The sequence below is a fragment of the Carcharodon carcharias genome, chromosome 13 (assembly GCF_017639515.1).
Source record: "Carcharodon carcharias isolate sCarCar2 chromosome 13, sCarCar2.pri, whole genome shotgun sequence".
NCBI lineage: Eukaryota > Metazoa > Chordata > Chondrichthyes > Lamniformes > Lamnidae > Carcharodon > Carcharodon carcharias.
In genome coordinates this window covers 64,127,209-64,154,903 of record NC_054479.1, presented here as the reverse complement: position 1 = coordinate 64,154,903, position 27,695 = coordinate 64,127,209, and the positions used below count along the sequence as shown (strand labels likewise).

At 46.3% G+C, this 27,695-nt stretch overlaps 1 protein-coding gene across 1 annotated transcript; it reads right to left on the bottom strand.

Moving 5' to 3' along the window:
• Positions 1-219: 219 nt before the first annotated feature.
• LOC121285931 (glutathione S-transferase theta-1-like) lies at positions 220-26,300 on the bottom strand. Its single transcript, XM_041202888.1, has 5 exons — positions 26,116-26,300; positions 23,860-23,947; positions 19,601-19,751; positions 15,072-15,248; positions 220-452 (listed from the first exon to the last, which is right to left on the bottom strand). Exons 1-5 carry the CDS (start codon positions 26,225-26,227, stop codon positions 246-248), a joined length of 735 nt encoding a protein of 244 aa, XP_041058822.1. The 5' UTR covers positions 26,228-26,300; the 3' UTR covers positions 220-245.
• Between the last annotated feature and the right edge of the window lie 1,395 nt (positions 26,301-27,695).

The following is a 27,695-nucleotide window of genomic DNA, read 5'->3' as shown; positions in this document are numbered from 1 at the left end:
GGAACTCCCTTCCTAACAGCAGTGTGGGTGTACCTACACCACATGGACTGCAGCGGCTCAAGAAGGCAGCTCAACATCACCTTCTCAAGGGGCAATTAGGGATGGGTAATAAATGCTGGCCCAGCCAACGAAGCCCACATCTCATGAACGAATAAATGAAAAAAAGATCTATGTGGTATTAGTAGCTTTACCACATTCACTGAACTGTGTAGTTGTGAATTGTGATTTTAATACCCTTCGTCATTTTATTTTAAATATTTCATGATGCTGGCTTTGAAAGCTGCTAATATCTCAGGCTGGCTCTCGGCCAGTGATTTTAGTGACTCCATGGTGTTGAGGATTGCTTCATGAGCCTTGTCGAATAAATCTTTGCCGATTGCCATCTTCACTCGGTCACGCCAAGAGGTGAGTGTTGCCGAACCTTCCAGTGGGTCATATCCAACACCAAGGGGCTGCAGTCAGGGGGCGAAAGAGTCAGTTAACATGGTGCAAGGTTTAGGGAGCAGGAGAGAGAGAGAGAAACACAGGGAAACATCAAAAACAAACAGGACAATTGTCAGCACACACTTCCCATGGAAAATATGAGTGTTAAAACCCCACAATTTGGGTCACTGCCTCACCCATCAATCCACTGCCAGAAATGCACCTATTGCTATGTTGTATTAGGTTTCCTGTTAGGTACCCACTGTACCCACCTGCACTGCTGGGCACCCAGAGAATATTGTTAAATTAGGGTCTGCCTCAGAACCATAGCACCATTTGTAACATTCTGGGGTTTTATATGGAACATCACATAAAATGCCCTTTCCCTTTCCTAACTTTGTCCTTGTGTGAGCCAAAGTCACGAGTGTTGGTGAGCTATTCAACCATGGGAGCATCACAGTTCAGTCCAATCTTATCCTTGTGTAACATTCACTTCACACACACTCCTCTACTCCAGGTGATGTCTCCTGCACCTTGCGAATGAAACAGCAAAACCAACATTGTGTGCATTTCCTAGCACAAGCTACAGGGGAGAGGGCATGATGGCTGATTCCACACATAACCCCCCCACCCCCCCCACCCCCCAACCACCCACACCTCCCTATCCCCAATGAGTTCTAGGTTAGTTGTAGGTCACCTACCACTACTCCAACTAACTCATTCCAAATGACTGGGGCGGTGTTGGGGGTAGGGGAGTAGTCTACTTTGCAGTGAATTGTCCTGATGAGTGCAAGACAAAAAGCTTCGATAAGAAAGGTCTCTTTTCTTCAGCAATACTCAAGTCCTGTACTACCAAAAGGCTATTTTTAAATGTATTATGGCAATTTCACCAATGGATAAAGTACTGTAATATATGCCAACACTTCACAATGTTGGATGATGTAATAGTTAACTAACCTTTGCAGGACAGAGCCCTGTAATGAATCACTGCATTAAAAATACATCGACATGACAAAGCAGCATCTAACAGTGTCATTTGGAGGTATCAAAAACTATTACACTTACCTGTCAGAATATTCTTGACTCCCGAGCACCTCTCCTAAGGGAGTTAAGGAAAATGGGGATTTTGATGGTAGGCGCAGGAGGTTATAATAAAAGGTGGAGCAGGCTCGAGGGGTCAAAGGGCCTACTCTAGCTCCTATTTCTTATGTTCCCTTGTGGTTCATATTGCGAGGCTCCCACATGCTGCAAAACCTGCATTGCCATCCCAGTATGACCCCTAAAATCACACCCCACATCCACCGGCACCCCCCACCCCACACCCACTCCCAACTCATCCCCACCTCCCACAGACACTCTCACCCCCACATCCTACAACCCCCTCACACCCACAGCCACCCTCACAACCCCAACCCACACCCAGACCAACACCCACCCACCTCACAACCCCCACATCCACCCCACTCACATCCCAAACAAAGCTCACCCCCAGTCCTTGGAGAGTTCATGACCTCTAGTGGAAGGCTGCTCGGGAGTCAAGAACATTCTGACAGGTAAGTGTAATAGTTTTTGATACCTCCAAATGACACTGTTAGATGCTGCTTTGTCATGTCGATGTATTTTTAATGCAGTGATTCATTACAGGGCTCTGTCCTGCAAAGGTTAGTTAACTATTACATCATCCAACATTGTGAAGTGTTGACATATATTACAGTACTTTATCCATTGGTGAAATTGCCATAATACATTTAAAAATAGCCTTTTGGTAGTACAGGACTTGAGTATTGCTGAAGAAAAGAGATCTTTTTTATCGAAGCTTTTTGTCTTGCACTCATCAGGACAATTCGCTAGAATACCAAATGTAAAAGCAACAACAATTTATACTGTATAAGAAGAGAGGGCTGATTGGTTGGCAAGTGGGCTGTGATTGGTATAGACATACCCATGGAAAATGCACCATTTCATGGTAACTGACAGTTAACTGCCAAACATCATTTGAAATTTAAACCAGGCAGCGTGACCCTGATTGGTCAAGGCATTACCCCGAGGAATGAACTAGCGATTGGTTGTCAATTATTTTGTTTAGCTGAAACAGGCGCAATGTATGTACATGTTCTTTCTGTCTGCGAAGAACAGGTCCCTATGTATTAATATATGTAGCTTCTAGTACACATACATGCACCACACTGCGAGCCCGAGTGACAGTCTTAAATTGATGTCAGTGTAATTCTTAGCACATTGAGGATTATATAGCAAATGTTGTCCAATCACAGAATCACATCTAATGTTGTATTCTGTGTTTTGAGTTTTGCAAGCACAGGCTGGTTGGATATGGTCTGTGCCTTGCCCATTGCGAACAGCGGAAGGGACATGCTGTTTGATACAATCCGCCAATCTTTCAACATACAGCCTACATGCCTAGCATCACACTGGCTCTGAAATTCATATACCACATTACTTATTTGTGTGTTGGCAGAACGTCTTTTTGGCTTGACAGCAACATTCTGTTACTGATGAATGCCACTCGTGTTGATACTGCATTGTAGTAATGTGAAATAGCTGGCTTCACCTGTTTTTGAGATACCTTGCCCTTCCATGGTAATCTGAGGTAGACTGGACAATTTTCAGGGCTGAAAGCGATGGCCTTAGGTCCATTCATGAGTTTGCGTGATATAGAGCACAAAATGATCTGATCAGGGTAGCTGTTATCCTACAGGGTGCCTTTGATGCCCCTAGTTCAGCATCAAGCTTGCATGGTGAGCAAATGGCACGGGCCCTATTTACAAGGTTGCTGATAAGATCAATCTTATAGCGTGTGGAACTGTAAGAATCCCAAAATGTTTATTGACCAGGAGCAGACCATTTGGCGCTTGAGCCTGATCCATCATTCAATAAGATCATGGCTGATCTTCTTGTGTTTCAATTTCCACATTCCCATCTATCCCCAATAGCCTTTGATTATCTTGCCTAACAAGAATCTATCCACCTCTGCCTTAAAAATATTAAATGACCCCACCTCCACCACCTTCTGAGGCAGAGAATTCCAAAGTCACACAACCCTCAGAAAAGTTTCTTCTCATTTCTGTCCTAAAAGGAAGATCCCTAATTTTAAAAGTGCCCCTAGTTCTGAACTCACCCACAAGAGGAAACATCCTTTCAATGTCTACCTTGTCAAGGCCGTTCAGGATCTTGTACACTTCAATCAAATCACCCCTCACTCTTCCAAACTCCAGTGGAAACAAGCCCAGTCTGTCCAACCTTTCCTCATAAGACAACCCACTCATTCCAGGTATCAATCTAGTAAACCTCCTTTGAACCACCTCCAATGTAACTCCATAGATATCAAAGCGGCTTTGCTTCAGGCTAACCTGCTCAAGAGGCAAGCATGCTTACAATCTCCAAAGGAAGCACCATGAATAGAGGGGAAGTGCTGGAAATTGAATAAATATGTTTTTGGGTTAAATGATGCTTCTTGGGTGTGGTATTTTTTGGTAAGGGCAGTTCTGTTAAAGTCAGGATGTTCACAACTGAAGGCTGACCCAGCCATGTTCTAATAGCACTGTAACGAAAAACCTTTGGGCATCTTTATGGTGTGTGTGGATGATTTTTTTGTTGGGGGGAGGGCATGAATGACTTTGAAGAAAATGTTATTAATCAAATTAGGAAGGAATTTAAAATTGGCAGTCAAGCTTCTGGGGCTTTCAAATATGTGGGTTTGGAGATTAAACAGGGTGAGTCAAATGTAATTTTACATCAACAGTCTTATTTGGACAATGTCAATCCCATCGCAATTAGTCGTACCAGATCCAGATAGAAAGATACAGCTGCTACCAAGGATGATAAGGAACAGCTGAGGAGTCTCAATGGAGAGCTCAATTGGTTAGGCACACAGGCAAGGCTAGATGCAAGTGCTAGAACTTAGTCCTGTCGTGAAAAATCCAAAGGTGGAGGACATCTTGAGAGCAAATAAAACTTTAAAAATAGAGGAGTGTATGCTGAAGTTCCCAGCTTTGGGTGATCCCAGTAACATGAAATGAATCATTTTTAGCGAAGCCTCACATGCAAACCTTGGCGATGGATTTTCCAGTGCAGGAGGGTTTGTGATATTTCTTGTGGGAGAAAGAATGGGAAAAGCTGCCCCTTGGCATGGGAGCAAAGAAAATAAAAAGAGTGGTGAAGAGCACACTAGCTGCTGAAACTCTTGGTCTGGTTGATGCTTGTTGACATGGTGTTCTATTTGTCCAAGATCTTGGAGGAAATGCTATATAAAAAGAAACTGAAAGAACAATACCAACAGAGTGTGGGATAACGTACATTCTACAAAAAGTGTCAATGAGAAAAGGCTTAGGATAGACAGAGCAGATCTTGGACAGGAAAGAGATCCCTAAGCTAAGGTGGGTAGATATTAATCAGCAACTATCGGATTGTTTCACTAAGAGCAATGCCTCTGCAGAAAAATTGTTCTAAGTTCTAAGAGAAGGATGTCTCGCTATTTAACAGTTATTTTTATCCATATTTATATCTGTGTACTTTTGTCTAAATATAATTGTTTTTTAAAATTTTCTTAAAAGAAAGGGAATCTGACAATGTTAGAAAGAGTAAACCAGGACAAGCTTCAGAGGGAACTGAGAGCAGGTGATGCTCAGTGAAGCCTATACTTAAGAGCTGGGTTTTTCCACAGTAGACAGGTTTTTGCTTCTGGACAAGCAAAGGATCCTGAAGGTAAGAGTGGAAACTGGTATTTGTACTGAACTATAGTTTAACAATAAAACAGTTGTGAATCACAGAATGTCCACTGCTGCCTGATTCGGTAAACTGATAGCCACCTAATAAACAGTCCAACCTGTTGCTCAGGTCGATGGATACGAATTTGGGCCGGTCATTAAGAATGGCATGCGTTTTGTTGACATAATCACGCATGTTAAGACTGACTATTCCTGTCCCTTTCAGGGTTACTGATGTGTAAGTCTGGGTTGGTCTTAAGGCCTTGCTAGAGGAGAGGGCGAGAGGAGCTCTCTGGGACAGGCAGTCAGCAGCACCTAGGGGAGTTGGGAGTTGAAAAGCAGCGCAGGAGGAGCAGGAGTTGAAAAGGAGTGAGAGAGGAGTCAGGATTTGAAGAAAAGCCTGAGAGGAGTTGGGAATTGAAGAGGAGCAGGAGAGGAGCCGGGAGTTGAAGAGAAGCGCGAGAGGAGTTGGGAGTTGAAGAGAAGCGTGAGAGGAATCAGGAGTTGAAGAGGAGTGCGAGAGGAGCCGGGAATTGAAAAGGAGCACGAGAGGAGCCGGGAGTTGAAGAGAAGCATGAGAGGAGTTGGGAATTGAAGAGAAACTGGGAGAACAGGGGTGACTGAGGGAGTTCGGTGAGGAGGGAACAAGGTGATCCTTTGAGTACCAAGAGTATGGCATTTACTACTTTTATTTCTTATAGTTTTTAAGGTCTTATTTTGTGGTTCATCATTTGTAAGGGTTATATTCTGTAACAACAAGGAGCAGGGAAGAAAGGCCCGAGAGTAATTGATATTAAGTATCTGCCAAAAGGTTTAATTTAATTTAAAGGGGTAAGTCATGGCAGGAGAGCTCAAAGCCATGGTGTGCTCCTCCTGCTTTATGTGAGAAGCCAGGCACATTTCCAGTGCCTGGGGCCAGCATATGTACAGGAAGTGTCTCCAGCTGCAGCTCCTGGAAGCCTGGGTTTTGGAGCTGGAGGGGCGGCTGGGGACACTGTAGAGCATCCACGAGGTGGAGAGTATTGTGGATAGCACGTATGGAGAGGTGGTCACACCGCAGGCTAAGAGTCCACAGGCAGGATGGGAATGGGTGACCACCAGGCAAAGCAAGAGGACTAGGCAGGCAGTACAGGAATCTCCTGTGGCTATTTCCCTGCAAAACAGATATACCGCTTTGGATACTGTTGAGGGAAATGGCCTCTCAGGGAAAAGCAGCAACAGCCAAGTTCATTGCATCACAGTTGGCTCTGCTGCACAGGGGAGGAGTTAAAAGTGTGGGAATGCAATAGTTATAGAGGATTCAAATGTAAGGGGAATAAATAGGTGTTTCTGTGGCAGCAAACGAGACTCCAGGATGGTATGTTGCCTCCCTGGTGCTAGGGTCAAGGATGTCTCAGAGCGGCTACAGGACATTCTGAAGGGGGAGGGTGAACAGCCAGTGAGTGTGGTACACATTGGTACAAACGACATAGGTAAAAAAAGGGATGAGGTCCTAGAAGCAGGATATAGGGAGTTAGGAAGTAAGTTGAAAAGTAGGACCTCAAAGGTAGTGATCTCAGGATTACTACCAGTGCCACGTGCTAGTCAGAGTAGAAATAGCAGGATACATCGGATGAATACGTGGGTGAAGAGATGGTGTGAATGGGGAGGGTTTCAGATTCCTGGGACATTAGGACCGGTTCTGGGGGAGGTGAGACCAGTACAAACTGGACGGGTTACACCCGGGCAGGATTGGGACTGATGTCTGAGGGGGAGTATTTGCTAGAGTGGCTGGGGAGGGCTTAAACTAAAATGGCAGGGGGATGGGAACCTATGCAAGGAGTCAGAGGAGGGGGAACCAAGGACAAGAACAAAAGATAGAAAGGGGAATAAGAAAAGTGATAGGCAGAGAAATCAAGGGCAAGAATCAAACAGGGCCTCAGTGAAAAACAATGGGAACGGGACAAGTAATGTTAAAAAGACAAGCCTTAAGGCTTTGCACCTTAACGCGAGGAGCATTCGCAATAAAGTGGATGAATTAACCACGCAAATAGGCGTAAACAGGTATGGTATAGTCAGGATTACGGAGACATGGCTGCAGGGTGACCAGGGATGGAAACTGAACATCCAGGGGTATTCAGTATTTAGGAAGGACAGACAAAAAGGAAAAGGCAGTGGAGTTGCATTGCTGGTTAAAGAGGAAATTAACGTAATAGTGAGCAAAGATATTAGCTCCGGTGATGTGGAATCTGTATGGGTAGAGCTGAGAAACACTAAGGGGCAAAAAATGTTAGCGGGGGTTGTATATAGACCCCCAAACTCTAGTGGTGATGTTGGGAATGGCATTAAACAGGAAATTAGAGACACATGTAATAAACGAACATCTGTAATTATGGGTGACTTTAATATGCATATAAATTGGGAAAATCAAATTAGTAACAATACTGCAGAGGAGGAATTCCTGGAGCATATACGGGATGGTTTTCTGGACCAATACATTGAGGAACCAACTACAGAACAGGCCATCCTCGACTGGGTATTGTGTAATGAGAAAAGAATAATTGGCAATCTAGTTGTGCAAGGCACCTTGGGGATGAGCAACCCATAATATGAAAGAATTCTTCATCAAGATGGAGAGTGCTGTAGTTGTTTCTGAGACTTGGGTCCTGAATCTTAATAAAGGAAACTACGATGATATGAGGCACGAGTTGGCTATGATGGATTGGGAAATGTTACTTAAAGGGATGACAGTGGACAGGCAATGGCAAACATTCAAAGAACGCATGGGTGAACTGCAACAATTGTTTATTCCAGTCTGGCGCAAAAGTAAAATAGGAAAGGTGACCAAACCATAGCTTACAAGGGAAATTAGAGAAAGTATTAGATGCAAGGAAGAGGCATACAAATTGGCCAGAAAAAAACAACAGACCTGAGGACTGGGAGCAGTTTAGAATTCAGCAAAGGAGGACCAAGGGTTTGATTAAGAAGGGGAAAAGGGTACGAGAGTAAGCTTGCAGGGTACATAAAAACTGACTGTAAACGTTTCTATAGATATGTGAAGAGAAAAAGATTGGTGAAGAAAAATGTAGGTCCCTTAAGTCAGAAACAGGGGAATTTATAATGGGGAACAAAGAAATGGCTGACCAACTAAATACATACTTTGGTTCTGTCTTCACAAAGGAGAACACTAATAACATACCAGAAATGTTGGGGAACACAAGGTTTAGTGAGAGGGAGGAACTGAAAGAAATCGGTATTAGTAGGGAAATGGTGTTGGGGAAATTGATGGGATTGAAGGCTGATAAATCCCCAGGGCCTGATAATCTACATCCTAGAGTACTTAAGGAAGTGGCCCTAGAAATAGTAGATGCATTGGTGGTCATCTTCCGAGATTCTATAGACTCTGGAACAGTTCCTACTGATTGGAGGGTAGCTAATGTAACCCCACGATTTAAAAAGGGAGGCAGAGAGAAAACAGGGAATTATAGACCAGTCAGCCTGATGTTGGTAGCGGGGAAAATTCTAGAGTCCATTATAAAAGATTTGATAGCTGAGCACGTGGAAAACAGTGGCAGAATTGGACAAAGTCAGCATGGATTTATGAAAGGGAAATCATGCTTGACAAATCTACTGGAATTATTCAAGAATGTAACTAGTAGAGTTGATGAGGGGGAGCCAGTGGATGTGGTTTATTTGGACTTTCAGAAGGCTTTCGACAAAGTCCCACATAAGAGATTGGCATGTAAAATTAAAGAGCATGGGATTGTGGGTAGTGTATTGAGATGGATAGAAAACTGGTTGGCAGATAGGAAACAAAGAGTAGGAATAAACGGCTCTTTTTCCGAATGGCAGGCAGTGACTGTGGGGTACTGCAGGGATCGGTGCTGGGACCCCAGTTATTCACAATATGTATTAATGATTTAGATGAGGGAATTAAATGTAATATCTCCAAATTTGCAGATGACACAAAGCTGGGTGAGAGGGCGAGGAGTGAGGAGGATGCAGAGGTGCTTCGGTGTGATTTGGACAAGCTGAGTGAGTGGGCAAATGAATGGCAGATGCCGTATAAAGTGGATAAATGTGAGGTTATCCATTTTGGTAGAAAAAATAGGAAGGCAGATTATTATCTGAATGGCTATAAATTGAGAGAGGGGAATGTGCAACGGGACCTGGGTCTCCTTGTACACCAGTCGCTGAAGGTAAGCATGCAGGTGCAGCAGGCGGTAAAGAAGGCAAATGATATGTTGGCCTTCATAGTCAGAGGATATGAGTACAGGAACAGGAATGTATTGCTGCAATTATACAGGGCCTTGGTGAGACCACACCTGGAATATTGTGTGCAGTTTTGGTCTCCTTATCTGAGGAAGGATGTACTTGCTGTAGAGGGAGTTCAGCGAATGTTTACCCGACTGATTCCTGGGATGATGGGACTGACATATGAGGAGAGATTGAGTCGATTATGATTATATTTGCTGGAGTTCAGAAGAATGAGGGGGGATCTCATAGAAACCGCTAAAATTCTAACAGGACTAGACAGGGTAGATGCAGGAAGGATGTTCCCGATGGTGGGGGAGTCCAGAACCAGGGGTCACAGTCTGAGGATATGGGGTAGACCATTTAGAACTGAGATGAGGAGAAATTTCTTCACCCAGAGAGTGGTGAGCCTGTGGAATTCGTAACCACAGAAAGCAATTGAGACCAAAACATTGTATGTTTTCAAGAAGGAGTTAGATATAGGGATCAAAGGGTATGGGGAGAAAGCGGGAGCAAGCTATCGAATTGGATGATCAGCCTTGATAATAATGAATGGCGGAGCAGGCTCGAAGGGCTGAATGGCCTACTCCTGCTCCTAGTTTCTATGTTTCTATGTAACACTAAAACATTTGCATTGCATCTGAAAATCAGACAGGTTGTTCAATATCCCACAATATGCATTTGCTAGATCAGCTAGGTCTGTTTTCAAGGATTCAGCATTTTCAGTGGACGCTGATTTGTGGCGGCACAGTTGGGAGAGAGCAGTTTGAACTCAGAAAATACCTCTTCCCTTTGGTTTGGGATGAAATTGAAACCTCGTACTCTCAAAGCATGGACAGAAAGATTAGTGACATGTTTAGTGATGTTGTTAGTTGCCTTGCCAAAGTATTTCTGCTGCAGTGAGTTTACAGTGCAGGTGTATTTCACACGGGTCCGGTTTATGGTGTGGTCATCCACTGAAGCAATGTAGCAGCATAAACAGATCAAATCAAAATGAAAGAAATTTTGCGCACCTTAGACCAAGCGCAGCGTTGGGGATGGTGTAATGTTGTATCTCTGTCTCAGGTATACAAATAGTCAAAATGGTTGGGGGTATTGTTACAACCAGTTTTGGCCAAGTTTTCCACATACACGGTGAAGGACTCCTTCACACTTGCAAAAGCCATACAGGACTTGCATATCGATAGCAATGCTGTGACCCATGTGCTCATTTGACATTGCTAGCCTATTCACCAATGTTCTATTTAAGGAAACCGTAGCTATTTGTGCTGCAGCACTATATCATGGTAATCTGGACCCACCACCATTGCGTGAATCAGTACTCATCGAACTTATAAACTCGGCAACTCACACAGTTGATCTCAGTTTTAACGACACCATGTATGCCCAAATAGATTGTGTTGCCATGGGATCCCCTCTAGGCCCAGCTCTCTCAAACATCTTTGTTTTAGGTTCCATGAGAAATGTGCCTTCGATGGAATGATCCCTAACCTCCTAACCCTCGCATATTTCCGATATGTGGATGATACGTTCACTATATTTAAATCCACAGCTGCATGTAATAATTTCCTTACATGTCTTAATGGACCCCATCCTGCGCTTAAATTCACCTTTAAAATGGAGCAGCCAAATCAACTCCCTCTCCTTGACGTACTAGTTGAGAAATCTGCCGGGGGTTCTCTATATCACAGTTTACCACATGCCTCTCTTCACTGTTCAGTATATACGTTGGGATTCTTACAGTTCCACACGCTATAAGATTGATCTTACTGGCAACCTTGTAAATAGGGCCCAAGCCATTTGCTCATCATTCAAGCTTGATGCTGAAATAGGGGCATCAAAGGCATCCTGCAGGATAATGGCTACGCTGATCAGATCATTTCACGCTGTTTATCATGCTAACTCATGAATAGGTGTAAGGCTGTCACTTTTGGCTCTGAAAATTGCCCAGTCTACCTCAGATTACTCTGAAAGGGCAAGGTATCTCAATAATTTAAGCAACAGGTGAAGTCAGCTGTTTCACTTTGCTACTATGTAGTATCAACAGGAGTGGTATTTGTCAGTAACAGGAAGCTGCTGTCAAGCCAAAAAGACGTTCTGCCTATCACACAAATGAGTAATGTGGTATATATTTCAGTGCCAGTGATGCTTGGTATGTAGGCCGTATGTCCCAAAGACTGATGGATCACATCAAACAGCATGTCCCAGCCACTGTTTGCAATGGACAGTGTACAGACCATATCCAACCAGCCTGTGCATGCAAAACTCAAAACAGAGTACAACATTAGATGTGATTCCGTGATTGAGGATCATTTAGCAAATGTTGTCCAATGTGCTAAGAATTACGCTGACAACCAATTTAAGATTGTCAGTCAGGCTCACAATGTGGTGCATTTGTGTGTACTGGAAGCCACATATATTAGTACACAGCGACCCTGTCCTTTGCAGACAAAAAGAACATGTTTACATCTGTTTCAGCTAAACAAAATAAATGACACTGATTAGCTAGTTCATTCCCCAGGGCAATGCCTTGACCAATCCGAGTCGAGCTGCCTTATTTAAATTTCAAATAATGCTTGGCAGTTAACTGTCAGTCACCATAAACTGGTGCATTCTCTATGGGTACCAATCAGATTTGACTTGCCAACCAATCAGCAGTCTCTTCTCATACAGTGTAAATTGTTGTTCCCTTTACATTTGGTATTCTTACAAATTGTCCTGAGTGCAAGACGAAAAGCTTCAGCCCAAAAAAAGTCTCTCTCTTTTTCAGCAATACGCATTTAAAAATGTAGAAAAATATGTTAGTAAATCCTCCTGCCATGTTTAGTTCAGTGACTTAAATGTGCTGATAGCTCTGATTTTGAAAACAAATCCGCTGCTGTTAACAAAATCTAAGCACCTGCTCCCCTCCATTGATTGACATTAATTTGAAATAGAAATGTAACACCATCTATTCTTTCAATTTCAGGGTTTAATAGCTGTAATAGTTTGTTTTGATAGCTGTGGCTATCCTGAATGCTTGGCTGAGTTTCAAAATCTATGAATGTTCTGAGCTCAACAGTTCTATTCACACAACTGCTCGGGGAATGACTGGCAGTTTAACAAGCTGTGATAACATATTCTGCCTTTAATGTGGTTTCTGAGTACATGGCTGCTTATTTACATGACTTAATGGCCACTTAAGTGATTTTTTTTCTTTTTCTATGGGAGCACAGCTTTTTTTTTAAACAGTATCAATGGTAGAATTCTGAATGAGAGTTTCATTATGCACCTGCAATTAAACAAAATCCTATTGCTATTACATGGCCCCTGAGGACTGTACTTAGTGGATACTAGATGAGTGGCTTTAAAGGATATATGTGGAGGGGGTATGTAGGAGCTGAGGAGGCATGGAGGGGGCACGGGGTAACTGAGGGGACAATAAGAAGGTATGGAGGGGGCATGGGGGAACTGAGAGACATGTAGGGGGTACAGGGGTGGGTGGGAGTGTGAGGAGTGAGGTTTAGGAGGCCTTTAAATGATGTTGGGAGATGAGCTGCTATCTCTGAGTTCTGAGACTGACCTTTTAGCCTGCCTCCACGCCCATGCTCCTCACACACTCCATCATGGTTCTCAAACTGCACTGTAAACCTGAGTCCTACGTGAAAAAACAGAACTCCTAGGAGAAGTCAGCCGTGAGTTGGGTGCACGTTTTGGAAACTGGGAAAGGGCCTGACTTGCATTTCACACACCCAACATGAATATGAGGATCCCCATGTATCCATGTGACATCTTTGGCAATCTCTCCTTTGCCTCCACCTATTGCTGGCGCTCTATCCAGCTTCACCTGTCCCACCCCCCGAAACAGTATATATTTCACCACATTCTTACTTCTCTTTAGTTCTGAAGAAGACTCATACGGACTCGAAACGATAACCCTGTCTTTCTCTCCACAGATGCTGTCAGACCTGCTGAGTTTTTCCAGCATTTTTTGTTTTTGTTTCAGATTTACAACATCCGCTGTATTTTGCCTTTATCTTAAGATTAGAAAGAAGTCTTATTACAATTCTACAGGGTATTGGTGAAGCCACACCTGGCCTTTTTGGGATATTAAGGGAATCCAGGGATTTGGGGGTAGTGCAGGGAGATATAGCCGAACCGGAAGATCAGCTGTGATGGGGCAGCTAAATGGTCTACTTTAAAAAAGATGGAACCGGAGATGGACTGGGCAATGGTTTTCTGTGTTTTGTTCATTGGACATAAGAGTAATTGTGATTTTGTACATGCCACTGATTGGTCCAGTGTTGGATTACTGTGTGCAGTGCTGGGCACTTCTTATTAAGATGGATGTTAGAGCTAATTAAAGCACACTTAAGAGTGGGGGAAATGCTGGCAAGACCACGTTAATTGTCCAACCTTATTTGCTCCGAGAAGCTGTGTGGATCTTCTCCTTGAACCTCTGCATTAACAGGAAGTAATGGTGCTCCCAGGCTGGTGGGAGTTCCAGGACTTTGTAACAGCACTGATGAAGGAACAGTGATATAGTTTCAAGACAGGATAGTGCATGGCTTGAGAGGAGCTTGCAGATAGTTGGTGTTCCCATGATGCTGTGTCTCATCCCTCTTGGTGGTAGGTCACCAAATTGGAACTGTTCATGAAGTAACCGTGGTGCCGTTGGTACAGTACACGGGGTAGGGTTTTTTAAAATTCATTCACAGGCTGTGGGCATCACTGGTTAGGCCAGCATTTATTGCCCATCCCTAATTGCCCTTGAGAAGGTGGTGGTGAGCTGCCTTCTTGAACTGCTGCAGTCCATGTGGTGTAGGTACACCCACAGTGCTGTTAGGAAGGGAATTCCAGGATTTTGACCCAGCGACAGTGAAGGAACGGCATATGGTGTCAGAGTGGTGAGTGACTTGGAGGGGAACTTGCAGGTGGTGGCGTTCCCATGTATCTGCTGCCCTTGTCATTCTAGCTGGTAGTGGTCGTGGGTTTGGAAGGAGCCTTGGTGAGTTGCTGCAGTGAATCTTGTAGATGGTACACACTGCTGCCACTGCATCGATGGTGGAGGGAGTGAATGTTTGTGGATGGGGTGCCATTCAAGTGGGCTGCTTTGTCCTGGATGGTGTCGAGGTTCTTAAATGTTGTTGGAGCTGCACTCATCCAGGCAAGTGGGGTGTATTCCAGTCTGACCAGTGCTTTTTAGTTTGTGGACAGGTTTTGGGGAGTCAGGTGGTGAGTTACTCACTGCAGCCTCTGACCTGGTCTTGTAACTGCAGCAGAATGCTGGAAATGAATGTTATTAATGCAATAAAAAAATCTCAATTTTGCAAACCTCTTTGCAACAGAGAAAGTTTCTCCCCCAACGAACAGCAGTTTTCAAAATGATGTAAGTTCACAGGAGGGTAACAAGTACAAAGATTGTTTCCACTGGTGATTGGGTAACAAGGTGAGCCAGAAAGAGTTTTCACTGAAAGAATGAAAGGTGTGAGGCTGGGAGCAATGTGACAACACAGAGGGTTGTTACCACACAGATGCTTCACTACAAGGGCCTCACTGAGGGAGAGACCGGAACCATTTAAAAAGGAATTAGATGAATGTAATATAGAAGGATCCAGGGTTAAGGCAGACAGCTCTAGGTGAAGAGCCAGTACAGGCGCAAGGGGCTGAAGAGGCTACTCCTGTGCAGTAACACCTATCACCGACACTCACCTGCATCAACTCAGCAATCGCAACCAGATCCGCCAGAGAGATCTCCATCCCAGCAATGTAGGGCTTATCCTGAAGGAATTTTTCCTGAAAACGCTTAAGTCCTTGTGCCAGTTCATCCTGAGCCTCTTTCATTTTGTCTTCGGGGACTGGTCCTCCAGTCACGAGTGGGAATATGGCCTGCAGACACAAGACCCCAACAGCATCAGCAACAAGGTACCAGAATCAGAGGCAGCAACTCAGCGAGTGAACTTGGTGACAATTCATTTAATGGAAGGTGCCCTGGATACTGTTGGCCCTGACAGCTGTAGCTGGCACAAGCCTGAAAATTATTAATCTTTCAACCATAATGCTGTGCCACTGGCAGAAATGTTACCTCCTTTTTGTATCTTGTTCTTGCAGAGTCCGAAAGTTGTGGGTTGAAGTCCCACTCCAGGACATGAGCACAGCGAGCGCAATCACAGGCAATATAGAAGCATCCAGTCACAGGCCCAAGTGTAGGCAGCACAGTGGAGCCCAAGGCAAAGGGTTAATCAAGATGGGCCCCCGGTCACTGTGCTGAGCGCAATGGGGGCCTCAGTCAATGGGCTGAGCGCGGCGGGGCCTCAGTCAGTGGGCCAAGCGTGGCGGGGCCTCGGTCAATGGGCCGAGCGCAGTGGGGCCTGGGTCAATGGGCTGAGTGCGGTGGGGCACCGGTCAATGGGCTGAGTGCGGTGGGGCCTTGGTCACTGGTCCCCCAGTCACTGGGCTGAGCGCGCTGGGGCCCCGGTCACTGGGCTGAGCGTGGCGGGGCCCTGGTCACTAGGCCAAGTGCGGAGGGGCCTCGGTCACTGGGCCCCCATGTCACTGGGCTAAGCGCGATGGGGCCTCGGTCACTGGGCCGAGCGCGGTGGGGCCCCGGTCACTAGGCCAAGTGCGGATGGGCCTCGGTCACTGGGCCCCCGTGTCACTAGGCTAAGCGCAGTGGGGCCTCAGTCAGTGGGCCAAGCGCAGCGGGGCCTCGGTCAATGGGCCGAGTGCGGTGGGGCCCCGGTCACTCGGCCGAGTGCGGTGTGGCCTCAGTCAATGGGCCGAGCGCAGCGGGGATTGGGTCAATGGGCCGATTGTGGTGGGGCCTTGGTCACTGGGCCAAGCGCGGTGGGGCCCCGGTCACTAGGCCAAGTGCGGAGGGGCCTCGGTCACTGGGCCCCCGTGTCACTGGGCTATGCGCAGTGGGGCCTTGGTCACTGGGCCAAGCGAGGGGGGACTCGATCACTGGGCTGAGCGCGGTGGGGCCCTGGTCACAGGGCTGAAAGCAGTGGGGCCTAAGTCACTGGGCCGAGCATGCTGGGTCCTCGGTCACTGGGCTGAGCGCGGTGGGGCCCCGGTCACTGGGCTGAGTGCGGCGGGTCCTCAGTCACTGGGCCGAGCGTGGCGGAGCCTCGGTCACTGGGCCGTGTGCCGCGGGGCCTCGGTCACTGGGCCGTGTGCGGCGGGGCCTCGGTCACTGGGCCCCCGGTCACTAGGCCGAGTGCATTGGGGCCCCGGTTACTGGGCTGAATGCAAAGGGGCCCCGGTCACTGGGCCCCAGGTCACTGGGCTGAGCCCGGTGGGGCCTCGGTCACTGGGCCCCTGGTCACTGGGCCGGGCACGGCGGTGTCCCCAGTCACTGGGCTAAGCGCAGCGGAGCCCCCGGTCACTGGGCCAAGTGTGGAGGGGCCCCGGTTACTGGGCCCCAGGTCACTGGGCCGAGCGCGGTGTGGCCCAGGTCACTGGGCTGAGCGCGGTGGGTAGAAAACGTATATGTGTTTCAGAGCTATTCATGGATTACAACACTATCCCTGTAACTGGAAACCTTTTGAAAGGAAACAAGTAACAGGGAGGATTCTGAGCTGTGTGCCTGCTCATTTCCCCTGGGCAATACAAGAGTTTGTTTTGAGGCTGAGATTTTCATCCTGGCGAATCAACAGGCTCCTGATGGAAATTAGATATCTGCATTCCTTTGGGAGAGGGCAGGGAAAGGGCAGGTGCAGGCAAGTTCCTACTGAAGTTCCTAACAATCAGCTCATAAACAGGAGCTGGCTAAAGAGTGAGAGAGAGAGGAGAAACTATGGGCTGATCTTATGAGTTGTCAAAGATCCTGTGTGGAATCAGCAACTGCCACCATGGGACCAATGCCAATCCATACCTGGCCTTCCCATCCTGAGGGATCATTTTTCCAATTCACACTGTGGCAGCCTGGCATATGGTTAACAGCCCCCCATCAGTTACCTCCCACTCCAAAAGGAACCTTGCTCCCTGCCCTGTTCGCAGGCCTCAGTTTAATATCTCCAGCTCAGAAACACTCAGTGGCCTCACCCCTCCCTATCTCTGGAATCTCCTCCCACAACCCTTCAAAATCCTTGCATTCCTCAAATTCTGGTCCTCAATTTCAAATGTCCCACTGTTGGTGGCCGTGCCTTCAGCTGCCTTGGCCCTAAGTTCTGGAATTCTCTTTCTGAACCTCTTTGCCTCTCTACCTCCCCCTGCTCCTTAAGGCAACCCTTAAAACCTGCCTCTTTGACCAAGAGGGTTATCTGCCCTCATATCTCCTTCTGCTCAGTCTGATGTTGTTTGATAACCCTCCCATGAGACATCTTAGGATGCTACTCCATTAATGGTGCTAGATAAAGCAAATTCTTATTGTCTGAGCCTGAATTCAGTTTGTTTCTGTCCCCAAATTCCAATTTTGTTCTTGTGCCTTCACTGCCTTCCACATTTTTTGCCCCAAATGTTTCATGTCTCACAGAAATAAAACAGAAATGCTGCCATTTTGAACTGACACCCCTCCTTCAAATTTCCCATGTTTGTTCCAGAGACTGTGACGCAGTGGGTAGTCTCCCTACCTCTGAACCAGAAGCTCTGGGTTCAAGTCCCACTTCAGGGCTTGATGACCATGGAAGGTTTGTTCATAACGTGGCCAAACAGGTTGATTATCAGCCTGTAAAACCTCCCAATATGCTGATGGCAGATGGTAAGAGCAGGAGAGTTTCCTGGTCAGCCATACTGCAAGCATAAACATGGACCAATCCAATAGAAGTCCATGGTTGCCAATGCCCTTTTCAGGGTTAGGACCTGAAGGAGGAGGAGGTTTCAAGCACTGGTTTCATTGTCTGCTGGATCTTAGCAGGTGACACTCTCACCTCTGGGTTCAAATCCCATTCCAAAGTCTTGAGCTCATACTCTACACTAACACTCCAGTGGAGTCCTGAGGGAGTGTAGCACTGTCAGATGTGCCATCTTTCAGATGAGATGTTAAATCGAGGCCTCATCTGTTCTCTCAGGTGGATGTAGCAGATCCTATGGCACTATTTGCAGTCATACAGGGGAATTGTCCCCATTGTCCTGGCCCATAACTGCCACTCAAATCATTATCACTAAAACAGATTGCTTGGTCATTATGAGACCTCAGTTTAATGAAAGACGGCATTCCTGGCAGTGTAGCATTTCCTGGAGTGTCAGCCTTGATTTTCTGCTCAGGTCCCTGGGGTTGAACTTGAACCCTTGACTTGGTGACCAGAGGTGAGGGTGCTACCAACTGAGATGGGTGGGTTAGGCTGGGGTTGGGCTGAGTGTGAGGCATCGTCCAACAGCAAAAAAGCTGTCCAAAGTTGCTCAGCCATTGCGAGTGCTATTGGAGGAGGCAAATCCTCCAGAGGTGAGTACTGTATGGGCACCATTGCTGGGTGACAGCAATTGGGTGGCACTAGGTCAGGTCTGAAAGTTCTCTTACACCTGTGACTTCAACACCGTGTGAGGTCCTCATAAAGCGCTCATGGTGTTTGACATTAGCCCTGGTTTTAAAATAAAGCCAATTGGGCCAAATAATGGAGCAGCTTCCACTGAAAACCAGTCTCAGAGCAATTGTTCAACACTCATCAAACACTGACTCTTTCAGAGAGCAAGGAGACATTGAGACCTCACAGGAGTGACCAAGAGAGAATAATCCCCAGGCCTGCGTTCACACACAAACCATGTAGAGTGTTTAACCTGAGAGATGAGGACAAGCATTTTGTAATACAGAACTTGAATAAAGCTAAAAGCAGAGACATGTTGCTGAGGTTTTTCATCTTGCACTCATCATGACAAGCACAAAAATACCAAATTTCAAATAATCACAATAATATTACAGGAGAAAAGGGAGCTGATTGGTTGACAAGTTGACTCTGATTGGCTGAGGTGTTGCCATGGAAAAAGCAACTATAGGATTCCCAAGCTTCTGGGTAATTCAAATGAGATGTAAGGCTTGAACATAATCCTTTTGCAGCGAGTGGGTCACTGCATACGCATACATATTGCTTCCAGCAAGCATAAATGAGCCACGTTATGAGCTCGACTGATTATCTTAAATTAGTTGTTGAGGGAGCGATTAGCGCACTCAGGATTATTCAGTAAGTGCTGCCCAATCGCGGAATCGCATCTAATAGATGTTTTGTTTCAGGTTTTGCAAGTGCGGGCTGGTTAAGTATGATCTGTGCTCCGCTCATTAAGAAAAGATGCTGAAAACGCTTCACCTTCATCAGGAAGATTTTCCCAGCTTGAAGTCTCAGTGCAGTGTGCTGCCAGGCTAGATATTCATCCACTTGAGCCCGTTTCTGGAGGTCGGCCGGGTACCAGTGGTCAGGGGTCTGATATTTACATGCCAGATATTTCAGAATCGCCACACTGGAAGAATTACAGAGTTACTCCATTAGCGTCACCCTCCGTCAATGACACTCTCCGCCTGAATCATGGTCTGTTAGTGTCACTTTCCATTGCATCATTCTTGTCCCTAGTCCAAGGCCCCTCTGCCTGAAATCTCTAACATTCAATCATGTATCTTTGGCTCTTGTTTTAAACGTCTCAGCTAGCGGAAGCAGTTTGCTTCCATCTACCCCCTGTCACACGCATTCAGAATTTGATCCTATAGATCTAGAAACTGTGTCGTAACAAGAACAATGTTGTTTTGCAAGTCTTTCCTCATACTATTGAACATCAATAGCCCCTCCCATCCTCTGGTATACATCCACATGATATAAGACACTGAAATACTGATAATGTCACTGAACTAACAATCAAGAAGCCCAGGCTATGTTCTGGGGAGATGGGTTCAAATCCCACCATTGCAGCTGGTGCAGTTTACATTCACCTAATAAATCTGGAATATAAAAGCTCATCTCAGGAATGGTGACCATGAAACTAGCATTCATTGTTGTAAAGACACATCTGGTTCACTAATGTCCTTTAGGAGAGGAAATGTGCCATCCGTAAACCAGCCTGGCCTACAGGTGACTCCAGACCCACAGCAATGTGGTTGACTCTTAACTGTCCTCTGAAATGGCAATTTAGGGTGGGCAATAAATCTTGGCTTTGCCAGCAATGCCCACATCCAATGAAAGAATAAAGAAAAAATATCATTTCTAAAACCAATTAACCAACTAAACTCACCGGAAGTGGTTAGAACTTGTCCATTCCAATGTAAGCACCCTTTTAACAGTGATTGTGATTGTCTTAAATATAGCCAAACAACCTCTCTCACACTGTTAATCAAATTTTAAGTCTGAAGAGTTATTCCTTCAGATTTAACTATTATTGCAGATTTGAAAAAATATGATTTTTAAAAAACTTTTTGGCTCTTTTATCTCCCTCTTAATCCCATCATTCTTTCCCTCTCTTTATTTTACTTCCTGGACTGGATTTAACATTGAATTCAATATTCTAACTGAAAATTCCTGGCTCACATTCTGTGCTGCTTGGTTACCATCCTTTAATCTGTTGGTTAAGGAGATACACACAGGTCCCGATTCCCTGGTAGATGACACAGCGCCGAAATGGCTTTCCATGTAAAGGTGTACAGAAAATCTGTGGGTGAGTGTATGTGTAATGAATGGCTAGCACTGATCATTCACCGCTGACTACAAAATCCAAGCCATTGCCTCCCAATGTTCACATTAGTGCACTCTCTCTGTTCCCAACTTACTTCTCTGTTCTCCTGAGCAGCCTGAATAGCCATTTTCAGCATAATTAATGGAGTTGGGATCTTCAACAGGCAACGCATTGTGGTCAAGCCTGAAGATTGCCTTGCCTCACTTTCAGACTGGACAGGTAGCTTCAGGACTTGTTGATTGAATAGCAAACTGGAGCAGATACCCTGGCTGAATTCCCATGAGCAGATATAGAGAAAGGTCACCTGCAAACAGGCTATATCTGTACCGCATCCATTGTTTTCACCATTTTTCCATTACCTACTGTAAGTAACACTTTTCCCCATTGAACTGGAGTGGATTTGACACCAGACTAGGAGGATTTAGTATCTTTGCTTTGTAAGATGTAAGGGCCCCAAACTGAATCTTTAGTTTGCCTTAGTTGATACCACTCTTGCCTCTGGATCAGCAGGTTGTGAGTTCAAGCCTGACTCTGGAAAATGGAGATAAAGTCCAGGCTGGTTCTCCAGCGCAATACTGAGGGAGCATCTCACTGTCAGAGGGTCAGTACTGAGGGAGTGCCACACTATCAGAGGGTCAGTACTTAGGGAGCACCTCACTGTCAGAGGTACAGTACTGAGGGAGCACCGCACTATCAGAGGTACAGTACTGAGGGACCACCACATTGTCAGAGGGTCAGTACTGAGGGAGTGCTGTTCTATCAGAGGGTCAGTGCTTGAAGGATCACTGCGCAGTCAGAGGGTCAGTACTCAGGGAGTGCCGCAGTGTCAGAGCATCAGTACTGAGGGAGTGCTGAAGTATAGGAGTGTCAGCACGAGACAGTGCCACACTGTTTGAAAGGTCAGTATTGAGGGAGTGCCGCACTGTCAGAGGGTCAGTACTGATGGAGTGCCGCACTGTCGAAAGGTCAGTGCTGGGGGAGTGCAGCAGAGTTGGAGGATCAGTACAGAGGGAGTGTCACACTGTCAGAGGGTCAGCACTGAGGGAGTGCTGCTTTGTTGGCGAGTCAGTACTGAGGGAGCGTTGCTGTCTCGGTGGGTCAGAACTAAAAGAGTGCTGCACAGTTGAAGGGGCAAAACTGTGGGAGTGCTGCACTATCAGAGGGTCAGTGCTCAAGGTGTGCTGCACTGTTGCAGGGTCAGTACTGAATGTGTGTTGCATTTGCTGGAGAGTCAGTGCTTTGGCTTGTGCTGCATAGTTGAAGGGTCACTTCTGTGGGAGAGTGCACTGTCGGGGGGTCAGTACTGAGGGAGTGCTGCACTGTCAGAGGGTCAGTACTGAGGGAGTGCCGCACTGTCAAAGGGTCAGTACTGAGGGAGTGCCACACTGTCTGAGGGCCAGAACTGAGGGAGTGCCGCACTGTCGGAGGGTCAGTACTGAGGTTGTGCCACACTGTTGGAGGGTCAGTACTCAGGGTGTGCAGCACAGCTGGAGGATCAGTACTGAGGGAGTGCTGCACTTTTGGAGAGTCCGTACTGAGGGAGTGCTGCACTGTAGGAGGGTTGTTACTGAGTGCTGCACTGTCGGAGGGTCAGTACTGAGGGAGTGCTGCACTGTCAGAGGATTAGTACTGAGGTAATGCCGCACAGTTGAAGGATTAATACTGTTGGAATGCTGCAGTGTTGGTGGGTGAATACAGAGGGAGTGCCACACTGTCAGAGGGTCACTACTGAGGGAGTGTTGCTCTGTCAGAAGGTCGGTACTGAGGATGCATTGCACAGTGGGAGGGTCAGCACTGAGGGAGTGCTGCATTGTTGGCAAGTCAGTACTGAGGGAGCGTTGCTGTCTCGGTGGGTCAGAACTAAAAGAGTGCTGCACAGTTGAAGGGGCAAAACTGTGGGAGTGCTGCACTGTTGGATGGTCAGTACTCAGGGTGTGCTGCACTGTTGCAGAGTCAGTACTGAACTATTGAAGGGTCAGTACTGAGGGAGTGCTGCACTGTCGGAGGTTCAGTACTGAATGTGTGCTGCATTTGTTGGAGGGTCAGTACTTAGGGTGTGCTGCACAGTTGAAGGGTCACTTCTGTGGGAGAGTGCACTGTCGGAGGGCCAGTACTGAAGGAGCGCCGCACTGTCGGAGGGCCAGTACTGAGGGAGAGCCGCACTGTCGGAGGTCCAGTACTGAGGGAGTGCTGCACAGTCGGAGGGTCAGCACTGAGGGAGTGCTGCACTGTCGGAGGGTCAGCACTGAGGGAATGCTGCACTGTCGGAGGGTCAGCACTGAGGGAGTGCTGCACTGTTGGAGGGTCAGTACTGAGGGAGTGCTGCACTGTCGGAGGGTCAGCACTGAGGGAGTGCTGTACTGTCGGAGGGTCAGTACTGAGGAAATGCTGCACTTGTCGGAGGGTCAGCACTGAGGGAGTGCTGCACTGTTGGAGCTGCTGTCTCTCAAATGTGGTATTAAACTGGGATCCACCTGCGCTTTCAAGTAAATGTGAAGGAACCCAAAACTATTTGAAGTATAGTTAATAGAGCAAATTGGCTTCCTGTATCACAACAGTGACTACACTTCAAAAATACTCACTTGGGTGTAAAGCGTTTTGGGATATCTTGAGCTCACGGCAAGTGCTGTAGAAATGCAAGTCTTTCTGTCTTTCATTGCACAGAGACCCACAAGGGAGTTGCTCCTGCTGTGTTTGTTTGGTTCAGTAAAGGCTGTGCTTTTTGAACTGATCAGTCATGGTTGCACTGCATCCATTTTAAAGCAGATGGTCACCAATCAGAGACAGCAGGAAGGACACAATGTCACTCCATTCCCCCTGCTCCACCACTCTCATGCCACTGTGCCCCCAGCTGCCAACCTGGTTTCAGACATTACTATGAAGATCTTAGTGCCCATGTGCAGCTTACCTCTCTGCCAAGGCAAAGTCCCCATCCTTTATCGCTGGCACCTTTCTCAGTGGGTTCACTTTCTGAAATTCCTCGGAATGTTGCTCTCCTGCACGGAGTGACACATTGATCAGGAAATCAACAACAGCACCTCTGGAAAGCACTCCATCTCTCCTCCTCTGGTTTCTCTCTCTGGTTTCTCGCTTTCACTCTTGTTCTCTCTGGTTTCTCACACATTCTCTCTCTCTCTCTGGTTTCTCACTCTCTTTCTCTCTCTCTGGTTTCTCATTCTCTCTCTCTCTCTCTGGTTTCTCACTCTCTCTCTCTCTCTCTGGATTCTCATTCTCTCTCTCTCTCTGGTTTCCCTCTCTCTCTCTAGTTTCTCACTCTCTTTCTCTCTCTCTGGATTCTCATTCTCTCTCTCATCTCTGGTTTCTCACTCTCTTTCTCTCTCTCTGGATTCTCATTCTCTCTCTCTCTGGTTTCCCTCTCTCTCTCTGGTTTCTCATTCTCTTTCTGGTTTTTCTCTCTCTCTGGTCTCTCTCTCTCTGGTTTCCCTCTCTCTCTCTGGTTTCCCTCTCTCTCTCTCTGGTTTCTCACTCTCTGGTTTTTTTCTCTCCCTCTCTGGTCTTTCTCTCTTTGGTTTCTCATACTGTCTCTCGCTCTCTGGTTTTACACACACTCTCGCTCTCTGGTTTCTCACACTCTCTCTCGTTTCTCTCTCAGAAACACAGTCTCTGGTTTCTCACACACTCTCTGGTTTCTCACTCTCTCTGGTTTCTCACACTTTCTCTCTTCTCTCTGGTTTCTTACACACACTCTCTCTCTCTGGTTTCTTGCATTCTCTCTCCCTGGTTTCTCACACACACACACTCTCTCTGGTTTCTCCCACACTCTCTGGTTTCTCACACTCACTCTCTCTCTCTCACTGGTGTCTCACACACTGTCTCTCTCTGGTTTCTTACATTCTCTTTCCCTGGTTTCTCTCACACACACACTCTCTCTGGTTTCTCTCACACTCTCTCTGGTTTCTCACACTCACTCTCTCTCTGGTTTCTCACACACACTGTCTCTCTCTGGTTTCTCACACACACTCTCTACCTGGTTTCTCACATACACACACTCTCTGGTTTCTCACGCACACACTCTCTCTCTCTCTCTCTCTGGTTTCTCACACTCTCTCTCTCTGGTTTCTTACATTCTCGCTCCCTGGTTTCTCCTACACTCTGGTTTCTCACACTCTTTCTCTCTCTCCCTCTCTCTGGTTTCTCACACACACTGTCTCTCTCTGGTTTCTCACACTCTCTCTCTCCCTGGTTTTACACACACACTTTCTCTCCCTCTCTCTCCCTGGTTTCTCGCATACACACTCTCTCTCTCTCCCTGGTTTCTCGCATGCACACACAGTCTCTTTCTCTCTCTCTCCCTGGTTTCTCACACACACTCTCTATCACAATCTCTCTCTGGTTTCTCACACACACTCTCTCTCTCTGGATTCTCACTCACCCTTTTGTTTTTCACTGACTCTCTGGTTTCTCACTCTTTTTCTGGTTTCTCACTCTTTCTGGTTTTTCTCACACTCTCTGGTTTTTCTCACGGTCTCTTTCTGGTTTTTCTCTCACTTTCTGGTTTTTCTTACACTCTCTGGTTTTTCTCTCACTTTCTGGTTTTTCTCTCACTTTCTGGTTTTTCTCACACTCTCTTTCTGGTTTTTCTCACACTCTCTGGTTTTTCTCACGGTCTCTTTCTGGTTTTTCTCTCACTTTCTGGTTTTTCTTACACTCTCTGGTTTTTCTCTCACTTTCTGGTTTTTCTCTCACTTTCTGGTTTTTCTCACTCACTCTCTTTATGGTTTTTCTCACACTCTCTGGTTTTTCTCACTCACTCTCTGGTTTTTCTCACACTCTCTGGTTTTTCTCACACTCTGGTTTTTCTCACACTCTCTGATTTTTCTCACTGGTTTTTCTCACACTCTGGTTTTTTTCTCACTTTCTGGTTTCCATCTCTCGCTGGTTTCTCACTCTCTCTGCCTGGCGTCTCTCTCTCTCTCTCTGGGTTCTCTCTCATTTTGGTTTCTCACTCATTCTCTCTCTGCTTTCTCCCTCCTGGTTTCTCGTCCTCTCTGGTTCCTCAGTCTCTAGTTTCTCAACCTCTCTCTAGTTTCTCGGCCTCCCTCTGTTGTTTCTCTCTCTCTCTCTCGTTTCTCAAGCTCTCTCTGGTTTGTCACCCTGTCTCCTCTCTAGTTTCTCTCTCCTCTCTCCGGTGTCTGTTTCTTACCGATCATAAGCCGCACCTCTTTGAGCTCGAATGGAATGTTGTTCTTCTCAACGAAGATGTAAACAGAGCGACAGGGCTGGGAAGCGAGATCGACATATAGCTGGAGAGCCATGAGAGCACTGAACGTTGAACACAACCGGATAGACACGGATCCGGGACAGACATTGACAAAACCCGCCCCTCTGGTATTTTAACACCGCCTACTCTATTATGTTTGATTCTGTGTTTCTTTGTGCCGCAACAGGACGGGCAGTACTTCCTGCATATGCAACTGGCAGCATCAAAACAAACAAGTTGGCTTGATGCAGATTAACAATAAAGTTCAAGTTACCCATTTTTACATCTGTGCAATCCTTAATCATTTTTATATTTATTCTTTCACGGGGTGTATCACTGGCATTTATAGTCCACCCCTGGTCCACCTTGAGAAGGTGGTGGTGAGCTGCTGTCTTGAACCGCTACAGTCCACGTGGTGTAGGTACACCAACAGTGCTATTAGGGAGGGAGTTCCAAGATTTTGACCCAGCGACAGTGCAGGAATGACAATATATTCCAAGTCAGGTTGGTGTGTGACATGGAGGGGAAATTGCAGGTGGTGACCTTCTCATTTGGGTTGTCAACTCTCCTGGAACTCTCCAGCAACTTACCGCAATCAACATCAATCTCCTGGTGGCCAAAGAAAGCATTCCAGGAGATTGGAAAATGTCTGCTTCCTTGTTTGTCAGTGTCCAGCATACACAGGTGCACAGTGATGTCATCATGTGCCACAATATCAGCGGTGAAGGGACCAGCAGAAACCAGGTAAAATGGGGGGAAATGGGAGATTTCAAGGAAGTGGGGGGCTAACAGGGGAAGCAGGTGGAAATGGGGGGAGTGGGTGGAAGTGGGGAAAATGGAGGGAAAATGGGAAAGTGAGGAGAAGCGGGGGCAGGTGCTCTTCTGTTGTCAGCAGATCAGAGCCAAGAATTATTGATGGACATATGGAACTTTTAAGTAGATATGAGTTTTTTGGAAAGGATATACAAGCAAAAGCTGGCTGAGACTGTAAAGTAACTAATTGCTAGAAAATTCCTATGTGGATTACACTTGACAAACTAGCCCAGAGAATGGAATGTTACACCTAAAAAGGTGTCAAGGCCTACTTCAGACAGAGGCATGTCAAAGGGAAAGATGTAATACAAAAACTGAACTGTAATCTCCTTGTGAAGATAATGAAGGCTGATTACATTTTAACAGGAACCATCTACTGTGAGTTATTTCCCAGACTGTGGACATGATCTGGGTTGAAAAGAAAGCAGATCTGGGTGAAAGACATGTTTGTTCTTTTCCCTTCTAGGAATACACAAGAAAAGGGGTTAAAAAGCCAATGGCAACTATAGTTCTGTGTTCTAGTTTGGATATTCAAGGCCTAGTGTGTGAGGGTGCGCTGTGAAGGTCATAGCTGAAGAAATCAACTAGACATCCTTGCGCTTGCAGGTAAAAAATGTCCTCTCTCTCTGATTGCTGGAAGCAAGTCAAAAGTCAGTGAAGCCACAGTTGAAAGGAAACAGGCCAACTTCTTTCAGCTGACCTGCAGAACT